This window comes from Larimichthys crocea, chromosome XVI, assembly GCF_000972845.2.
Source record: "Larimichthys crocea isolate SSNF chromosome XVI, L_crocea_2.0, whole genome shotgun sequence".
NCBI classification, from domain to species: Eukaryota; Metazoa; Chordata; class Actinopteri; family Sciaenidae; genus Larimichthys; species Larimichthys crocea.
Window position 1 is genome coordinate 12,533,178 of NC_040026.1, and position 10,663 is coordinate 12,543,840.

General features: G+C 39.5%; 1 protein-coding gene across 1 annotated transcript; it reads right to left on the reverse strand.

The window, feature by feature from the left end:
- Positions 1-925: 925 nt before the first annotated feature.
- On the reverse strand, positions 926-7,213 carry lrrc18b (leucine rich repeat containing 18b). Its single transcript, XM_010742895.3, has 4 exons — positions 7,147-7,213; positions 4,003-4,038; positions 3,398-3,782; positions 926-1,636 (listed from the first exon to the last, which is right to left on the reverse strand). The coding sequence occupies exons 3-4, from the start codon at positions 3,653-3,655 to the stop codon at positions 1,205-1,207; spliced, it is 690 nt and encodes a 229-aa protein (XP_010741197.1). The 5' UTR covers positions 3,656-3,782; positions 4,003-4,038; positions 7,147-7,213; the 3' UTR covers positions 926-1,204.
- Between the last annotated feature and the right edge of the window lie 3,450 nt (positions 7,214-10,663).

Here is a 10,663-nt window from a genome sequence, read left to right on the forward strand (position 1 = left end):
GTCAGGCCATGGTCTGCAGCATCAGGACACCTTGGTTTTATGTGAGGGGATGAGAAGGCGGGGTTAGTTGATGGTGACAGCTGCCACCAGATCGGCCAGGAACAAAATACAATTGCAATAGATGTGTTCCAACCAATGGAGGGAGGTTGCTATGCATATTTATAGCACAATATATGGAATTAAATACTTTGCACTAAATTGTCACACCATGGCAGACATCTATGGACAAGAGGGTAGATGAGATAAGCATACTATAAATATATAATCAGGATTAACAGCTTGATTTTCAGTTTAATTACAGTGTAATTTAAAATCTATTTAAAGGTTTCAAAATGTTGAATTGTGGGTATTTTGAACATTTATATAACAAGACATTTTGTAATTTAGGATGATAATGAATAAATGATGCGAACTCTTTAAACATAGCGTCACACTGATGTGACTGAGTTAAGGCCCTTTGATTTCCCACAGTGAAGACTGCATATGACCAACACTGCCTTTTTTCAAAGACCTTGAAATAAAAACATTAGCATCCTTGAAGGTGGCTACAGTGTGTTGACAGTCACATCATTTGTTGTTAGAACATTCAGAATCAGTGATAGAAAGATGCTGTTTGACAAAAGTGACAACAGTGATTATTTGTAGTGTCTGGTTATCTTTGCTGCCCTCTATACGAATACTGAAGAAATTGTCTTCACTGTCCTGAAAAATTTAGACTTAAATCATACAGTAGCAGTTGCCAGATTGTAAACACATATAATGTAGTACATGCTGTAGTATACACAATTCACTGTTCTAAATGTAATATATACTGTATGAGAGTGTCTTACTATAAACTATAAGTGAGAAAATGACAAAAGTAAAACCAGATTAAATTTCTGTCATCAAAGACGCCAGATGGATGATTTATTTTAACAATGTGAAACTTTATTTTTATAAAACTATAGATGGATATTTGTCAGTGTGTAACTATGCTAGTGCATCATACAATCAAATGGATGTTTAATGAGGCTCCAACAGCTCTTGCTTTGGTGCTAGTTGTGGGTGCAGTACAGTGTGAAATTGTATCATTATGCTTGAGTTAACAGTGAGGTAAATAAAAGAGAGTAATAAACAATAATTTGAAATTTCTGTGTATGAGTGTGTTTTCAAAGTGAAACCGATCTCTACATCTCAGATCTCAGGTTGCATATACTCTGTCAAGTTACTTTGGCTCGTCCTTTGTTTCCACGTCCTCTATCTTCTTCCTGTCCACTTGGCACTTGTTCAAGCAATCCTCGCACAGAAAGCTCTCCTTGACCAGGTAAAGCCTCTCCGATATCATGAGTGACTCTTGGCTCTGTGCTTGCTGACTGAAGATCGGGTTCCTGTCCAGGTTGACCTTCTCTAGCTTGTCCAGCTTCGAGAGGCAGCGGGGGACCTGGGTGAATTGATTGTCAGAGAGGCCGATGTGGCGGAGCTCCTTCAATGCACCGATGGAGGCGGGAAGAGCTTCCAGCTGGTTGAGACCCAGGTTGAGTGTGTGGAGTTTGTTCAGCAGGCCGAGCTCATCAGGGAGGCTTGTCAGACGGTTGTTGCACAGGTTCAAAACCTGCAGGTTCTGGAGACGACCGATAGTCACAGGGATCTGCTCCAGCTGCAATAAAAACACATTCTGTAACACGCAGTGTGATGCCGTACAACAAGTTACACATTACTGTTTCAAATTACAACCATTCCCTGGAATTTGTGTCCTACTTTTCTTTAATTTTTTTGTTTTGTCTAATAATGTGCACATTTATACAGAGAATAGAAGATGTTTATACACTACAAAAGGCCACTTTAGCTTCCAGTTAAATAACTTAGACTAGTTAACCTTGTACTTGTTGTTTAGCTTCTTAGCTACAGTAGTACACCTAGACAACCCTAGTTTGCTAGTACAATATAAACCACAAAAAGGACAATATAAACAGAAATCATGGGATCCTTAAAGTGACAGCAGCATTATTAAATAATTTTGAGGACCTATCTTTAACTTTAATTCTAGTTTTAAAGTCTTGTTTTATTTTATGTCCACAAATGAATCACTATATGGGGAAAATGCATCAAAAGGGGCTCAAATCTTACTTTAAATGCCCTGCAAAAAAAACATACAAAGGCACACACTAAACACTAAACATATAAATATTAAAATATATATCAAAGGACCCAAGAAGTCAGTTCAGTGCACTAGCAAAAGAAGACAGCAGTCACCTTTCTGGTCGTAAGTGGAAACATTAACCAGTGGATACTACACTTCCCACAATGCATAGCTTCCTTGCATGGTAAACACCCATGTCTTCCAAAAATTTGTAGACTCAAACCCCCAAGTTGAGATAACCCTGATGACATTTACTTAGACCCACCAAAGCTCCTTCAGATAAACTAAAACAGCTGTTCTGTGTCAGGTATCACTCCATTAATAGAGACATCGAGTCAAATAAACCAAAGACGTCTTTTGAAACAACTTCTCAGTTTTCTGTCATACTTTCTAAGCTGCTGGACTGCATTACAGATATAAAGCAATGGATGGCACAGAACTTTTTGCACTTAAATGACATCAAAACTGAATGCATTTGGTTTGGTTCACCATCTATGTCGAATGTTTTCACCACAAACTCTGGCCCTCTGGCCCCTCTTTTTAAATCACATGTAAAAAATCTTGGGGTAACATTTGATAATGGACTCAAGTTTGACAAACAGATTAACTCTGTTGTCAGCACAAGCTTTTTTCAGATCCTTTCAGATCCAAGTCTTTTCTCAGTCAGTAGGATCTTGAGAGGGCCTACTGCAATGCTCTCTACGTTGGCCTCAGTCAGTCCTCAATTTCTCGTCTCCAACTTGTGCAGAACACTGCTGCCGATTTTCAACAAGCACGCCCAGACGCGACTTCTGTTGTTTGTTTTCAACGCCATTAATGCTTGGCCCCCTCTTACTTGTCAGAGATTTTAACTTTCGCAATTGTGGCAGAGCCCTGTGCTCTTCGGGTCAGCTAGAGGTCCCTAGGTCGAGATTTAAACAATGGGGAGATCATTCTTTTGCCGTCGCTGCTGCCAGACTGTGGAACAAACTGCCCCCTGACATTCGCACCACTACTGATCTCAGCCTTTTTAAATCGAAACTTAAGACCCACTTTTTTAGATTGGTGTTTCAATTCTGACTAGAATCACACTCTTAGGTGTACTCATTCTGTCTGCTCCTGTCCATGTATTTCTGGAAGGCTTTTAATACCCTGCAGCACTGCAACACTACAGCACTTTTAATTGTATTTGTTTGTTATGTATCGGTTATGTATTGTTTTATGGCTTTGTTGTAAAGCCCTTTAGGTACCGTTCGGCTATTGTAAATAAACTTGATTTGAACTTGATTTGATACTCACATAGTTGCTGTGGAGATCCAAAACACAGACGTTGATGAAGTGGTCTATAAAGTCCGGGATCTTTTTGATCAGGTTTCTACTCAGGTCCAGTTCCTCCATGTCACACAGCTTCTGGATGCACTTTGGTACTGTTGAGATCTCCTTGAAACTGAGATCCAGACAACGTTTACCGTCCAGTTTCATCTCCACGCAGTTCTGAGCCATTTTCAAGGTGATTGTCTTGTTTTTTGACTGTTTGGTTTTCTTTCCTTTGGCCATTCTGCTGCAGGGAGATCCAGGACAGTGACAGGATCTGTAGTTAACAGCATTCAGAAATGCACTGTGACAGGGGAGTTGACAGAGGAACCGGTCTGCGAGATTATGTTACCCAACAGAGCACGACGAGCTGAAACAGAAGACAAAGTTTACCTTTCTCCTGAGATAAAATATCCGTAACATTAAAACCTGTTGTTCCATGACAAAGCAAATGAAAAGTTATCAGGTTCTCTATTATACAGTACAGTTTATGAACAACACTGTTGTAGTTTGTTTAATAATCAATAAGTCCAGTTGATAGTTGGGTATTTTAAACATGTTTCGTGCAAATGAATCTTCTGATTTCTTACCAGCATTAATGAGTCCACTTCTTTAGATCAAACACACTGAAAACAAGGAGACAAAATTAGAATAAGACCAGTCTGAGGATTTTACTCTGCATCAACATGCCACCGAAGACAACTGTAAATAACAACTAGTGATATTGTTTCAGTTAGACAAAGAAAGAGCGGACATGTTGTCAGGCAGTTCGCAGCTCCTGGACTCGGGATTTGTTTTCTTTTGTTCCCAGGCAACTGCTGTTAGCTCTCAGTACATTTTATGAGCAGCACTGTGAGCAGCCACAGCAGGACACACACTGTTCTTTGGTGGAAGACATTTTCAAAAGATTACAGAAACAGTTTCTGGGATTATTCAAATAAAAAATCACATATGAAAGTGCTTTAAGTTCACTGAGTGCATGAGGAAGGGAAGGAAGTGACACATGGTCGCGTATATTATTGAGATGAGCTTCAATGGAAAGGCGGAAAATTACTCATTTTAATTATTATATATTCCACTCTATATGATTAAAACATACTGTGTTTGTAAATAGTTTCCAGTCTGACCTTATTCCCCAAGCTGTGATATGATACAGCAGTCACACAGCTACACACACACACACACACACACACACACACACACACACACACACACACACACACACACACACTTCTGTCAGCAGTATAATGTATCACATACTGTAGTCGCACCTCTGACATTACTCAAATGTCTAAATTTAGCGAGAAGCATTTCATATGATGCACTTGATGTTAATGCCCTGCAGTACCTATTTCCTGCCATTAGATGGTACTGTGTGTATACAAATCATCATCATGGCACTCTATGCTGAAATCAGTACAGATCACAGACAGACGTCACTAAGACGTTGCAAGGTGAAAGATTTCTGACTGTTGTTTTGCGAAATTTGTTTAAAATAGCCCCCCCACACACACACACTTTAAATGGACACACTGAATAATATTATATTGTATTACATGTTATATAATGAATTATAATGGCTGTGATACGTGCAGAAAGTCATGCACCAGGCCCTGGTCATTGTCTGATAAGGTCTTATTCAGGTTACACTTTTACACCGACACCTTTGACTGAGTACTCTGAGGAAGTGCTATCAGGTACGTGATGTTCAGATAAACAGACACAGACTGAAAATCCTGAGACGCACAATCAGGTTAGATTATTTCCATTTAGAAAATGTTACCACGAAAATTAAACACCACCATCTTCAGAAAGTATTTCGTACCTGACTTTTGCACCAGTTGGTTGCTCATGCTCACGTAAGCATGTCACCGGCTTTATTTTTCAGGTTGTGCAGCAGATGGAGCATTCTGCATAAAACAGAGGTTTTCAAAGTCTGACTCTGTTAGCCTCCCCTGAGACAAAGCTCAATTTCTGGATGCCTGTGGGATCATTTGATCCCATAGACATTCAACAATCGAGTCAAGGCAGCCTAATATTTCTGTTTGACATAAATTCAGACTACCAAATACATAAAAAGGTCTGTCCTGAAGCATTTATGAGTTTCTGTCTCTGGGAAAGTGGGTAAAATTCCCCAAACTACAGTATCACACACATTTAGGCTATTCTATGTGATCTTCTTTTGAAAACTAATTTCATATTTTTTCACTTCCAGTCACTGAGCCTCCCCTGAAACAGTTTGGAGCCCCACCAGGGAGGCCTGCCTCCCACTTTGAAAACCTTTGGCATGAAACCAGGTCAGCTCACTTTATGTTTTATAGCATCACCAGCGCTGACGCCAAGTTGGTTAGAAAACTCTGCAAGGCATGCTTGCTAGAACCCCAAATTATAAGTAAATTACCTTATTAATTGTGAATCCTAACCGTGTTACTCGTAATCAGAGTTTGAGGCTAACTAATTATTCAAACCTGGTTAAATTTTTAGGTTAGGCATGCACCACCAACCTAAAACCAGGTCGTTTATGGGACCACATTGAGAAAGGGATATCATGTGCATGTAAACACAGACTTGAATCATCGCAGTGAATATAACAATCCCACAAAGAGACGAAAATCTGCTTGGGTTAGGGGTTAGATCCCACTGTGCATGTCAGAGCAAAAGCAGCCATGGCATTGATGAGTGTGGAAAACGTAGCCACAAGTTGCTAGATGTTCTGTAATGTTAAAGTGCAGACCCTTCTTGTTACCCACATCTACCACCCAGACCTGCTCATGTGTTACAGCTGGATTTTCTCTTTTATTTATTTATTTGTAATTCTCCTGAAACTGCAGGCGACAGTATAATATGATCTATTAGCCTGAGTCATTTCCTCCAGCAGTGTGAAATACAGGTCAGGAGATATGCAGGTCACACTAGGGGAAATGGTGCTGACCTAATTAAGTGAGGTGGTGCAACATAGCAGTTCAGATTACGTCTAAATGATTAGAAATGTGAGCTGTGTGTGTGTGTGTGTGTGTGTGTGTGAGTGTGTGTAACCTACATCTAAGTATTCATGAGTGCAACAAAGAAACAAAGAAAAGGGAAAAAATGGACGACAATTATTTTTGTTCCAAACTGTTTTGTGTTTTGCTTACATTAACTACATTAACTATCTAGGGTAACAAGCTAAACAACAACTTCAGGGTTAGCTAGACTACGCTAACCAACAAACTAAAAAACTACAAAGTTAGCTAGGGTAAACTACTGTAGTCTAACAAACTAAAAAACTACAAAGTTAGCTAGGGTAAACTACTGTAGCTAACAAGCTAAACAATAAAAACTAAACAGCGCGTCCATAGACAAATGTTTGCAGTGCGTGCCACATGGACACAACAGTCGGTAGTTTGTTTCCAGACGAAAACATGCATGTCGTATTACCTAATGTATAATGATGAATTATGAATACGAATTATTTAAATTATTGATTGAAAATAATGTAAATCAGTCATTATAGTTCATGTAAAAGAAAATAACAAATGCATAGACAGCCAGCCACTTGTAGTTTTCAGAGGCCCCATCTGGTCTCCGCAATGAAAAATCTCTGGGGTCGCCCACTGATTCTATGACTTCCTGTATAGACTGAATCTAAATCCAGTGAGCCTATCGTAAACAGGCAGAAAGGTGAGCTCATACATACAGCAACAGAAATAGGAGCAAATAATCCAATATATATAGAAATAATAATAAATACAGACCTAGCGCTGACATCATGTCTGTCATCACCCTTGTATTACATTTACTAACTTTCCAACAAGGATTTCCTTTCTTTCATTTACTCATTTCCTTCCTTCCTGTCCTCCTTTCACAGCTGCTTAACAGCACGTCCCAGCTGGTCACAGTCATACACAGAAATACAGTAATACAAAGACTTTTATATACAGTTAAATGAGGTGGAGGAGCGTCTCAACAAATGGGTACATTGTATGGTTTGGAGATGAAGATTTTGTATTCAGAAATGTTGATCATGGCAGATTTAACCTCTTCGCTTTGTAAATAATACTGTATATTTGTGTTTGTGGTAGTTTTGGGGGGTCAAATATACCTTAACTGCATACTATCAGCAATGAACTGAAATGACTTCCAAATTTTTACTGCTGAAGGATCCCTCAGTGAAGTATAGAAAATGTGCGTAACACAATGCAACACAGCAAAAATATGAAAAATATCACATGGCACACATGACGATAAACACTCAGTTCTGCTTTGTCTCGTGCCATGCTCTCACTTCCTTTTTAAACTGCTGTGCTAGGACACTTTTAAATTAGCAGAGGGAACCAGAAACTGCAGATTGAAGTAAAGTTAAGCTTCAAGGTACAGTCACTTATCACATGGAGTTCGAACAAGATTCATGCAAAGTCAATACAGAAGGTTTTAAAAGAAGGACGCAGCTTGATCCCATTCAGGAGCAGACACATTTAATAAACTGCCAGCGTTGAGTGAAAGCTTCAGAATTTGTCACAAAGACTTCACGACTCTTCCTTTCCTGCGCGCTTCTGAATATTCGGTTATTGTTCAGGCCTTCTAATACAAAACAAGCGTAAAGCTGCTTTTGTGCTGAGATGAGTGATAGCTTGTTGGACATGTTTAGGAAAGCTGGCACCGTGGTGGCAGAGGCATTCATGTGTTTATCTGAGCTCTGAATGGATGTGGCTTTGCTTTCCTCTAACTATGTGACTGTTGTGTTGTCTTTGCTGCAGGGTTGCGAGTTCAAAGAACTCCTTTTTCCTTTTTCCAAATGTTTGTCCATGTCTCGTTCAGGAAAGCTTAACACGGACCTGACATAATATTCACAAGGCGTCTGAGAAAGTGTTTTCGAGGTGGGTGGGTCAATTAGTCATGTGGTAGTTAGTTTGCGTGTGATGAAAGTAATGACTCGGTCAGGATTAGTCTGTTGACATTCAGTGTACGGAAATGTCTTTGACTGTTTCAAATTATAAGACATAAAGTGATCAGTCATCATGATTGTTTCCAATAAGTCGCCAGCGGAAATTCACTTAGCATACTGTGCGAGCACATGACTAAAATCACATTTTTATAAACACGAGTATCATTTGCATCTATGTTACACTTTTCTGTCCTAGTATTGTGTTTCCTTTCCCAATGTATTAGCTATTAGTGTTCAACAATGTTTATACTAAAATGTCCAAACTACATTCATCTTTCAGCTGTTATGAACTGAAGAATTCAGTGTTCTCTCCCTCAACACTGTTTTTTTTTTAATCATGCAATGAAACATACATGAAGCACGTGACCTGAACACCGACTGAAGACACGGAAAATAGCGGCAAATGAAAACATCAGATTTGGGTATTATAGCTGTAACATTCCTCAAATGAATAAATTAAATAAACAAACATAAATGTCATATTTCTTGTTTGAGGTTTGGTGCTGGTTAGTGTCAATAGTTTACAACCTGGTACAAAAAACAGTTTTGGTCTCTATAGCTAATTTCCCCGTTCATGCCAACTGTACTGAGGATGAATTGTCTTTTAACCTACCTGTTCAGGCTTCCATTAAGAGTTATGCATAATTACCAGCGTTGCTGCTTTGACTGACACGTGGGTACCATGGGCATTTTGGACAACCAGGCATCATTCAGCTCACCTCAAGTCCACCAACGAGACCGACAAGACGTTGTGTTCATGGTTGATTCATTCATGTGCAATTCTTTGGATCATGGGCTAAAAAGTATACAGTAGAGATGGTTAGTTTGGTGGTTATTAAATTGTGATTGTTTCTGTGATATTCACTGTATTCTAGCAAGGAAGTAAATCATAGCTGAGTTGAAAACCTTTGGTTTGCTCAGTTACGATGGTGATACGGTATTGTCAGTTAAAAAAAAGACTGTTGGTGCTTGTCACGTCTAGTGTGTTTCTCACTAAATAGCCTTTATCTGATGATGATGCAAACAGTAAAGTTGTGCCTAAAAATTAGTTTAGAGTTGGTAAAAAAAGCTGTACATAGTTGAGTTGATCTTCATCATTTGAAACATTAATATAAGAATATTCATTAGAGCAGCTTTCATAAAAGTACAATACAAGTTGACTTTGAGATGACAGCTAACCATAAAAACAAAGCAAAAACGTTCCAGCTGCTCCTTTGTCATGTGGAAACCTCATCCTGACATCATCACTTACAACTTTGCACTGGCACCACCGTCCTCACTAACTGTTAACATCTTAAAAGCCATTGCAGTATGATGTCATCACTTCAGGCACTCAAAGAGGTGAAAGACAGCCAGCTGTTTCTCATTAGTTCTACTTGGCCTGCAGTTCCATGCAAAAGCAAAGTCAGTCAAAGCAATGAGAGATGACAGTCAGCCTCACTGCAGACTAATAAATCTTGCAGTGAAATGCCTCATCAGTTAACTGAGTGTCTGTCAAAACAAATCCAAGTGTGAGACAAATATGAAGGAGCAGTTGGATTCAAAACAACAAGAGCTGGTAGCGTCATCCACCACTATTTTCAGAGAAGTTCAAGATATTAGCAGACCTACGAAGAGGGAAACTGTCTTCCCTTCCCATTTTCAGAGCTGTTTATGAATTATCATCCAGGAACTGAATGATCCTGTTTTTCCTGGTGTTTTCTTTCCTCGTCTTCCTCTAAGAACTTGAAAACAAGTTCTCTCCCTTTAAATTTATGACCGGAACAACACAATGCGTATTTTTATGTCCTAAACTCTTCCCTGTGTTTTTAAGAAGACCAAACAGCCGGAAATCCGTTGGGTTCTCATGGACATTGTCCAAGTGGGTCTGGTCGAAAAACCTGAACTGTATGGTTTGTGTGGATGTGACCTTAGAGTAGTTCTGTATACTTATAGATGGGATGAAGCAGGAAGAGGTCAGTTTTCCAACATGGACTGACCATGTTGTCTCGATCTGAGGTGCTTATACGGGACATCCAGTTCCGAGTCTTCATCTTGCTCCTACTTTCTGTGATTTCCACTCGTCGGAGTCTTTCATTATAAGCTCTTTATGCCTCGAGGCCTGTGTAGCTATGCATTACTTTAACCACAGAGGATACGCTGGTTGTCGACTGTGTTTACTATGCATTGTGTTTTCTATGGACTGAAGATGATGGCATGCATGGGACCGAACGAGCGCAGACGCACGCGAGGCATTCGGTTTTAACAATAGGTTTGTTTGACTGCTTGACTGGTGACATCAGTTGTTTCTTTTTAAGGGAGCGCCTGCAAAGCCTGCTGTTTTGTGT

What these genes read in the sequence shown, in the direction of transcription:
- lrrc18b (XM_010742895.3), bottom strand. Translation starts at nt 3,655, where the DNA reads ATGGCCAAAGGAAAGAAAACCAAACAGTCAAAAAACAAGACAATCACC. An exon ending in TGGATCTCCACAGCAACTAT is followed by an intron (nt 1,637 to 3,397) that starts GTGAGTATCAAA and finishes TTTTTATTGCAG; the next exon opens with CTGGAGCAGATCCCTGTGAC.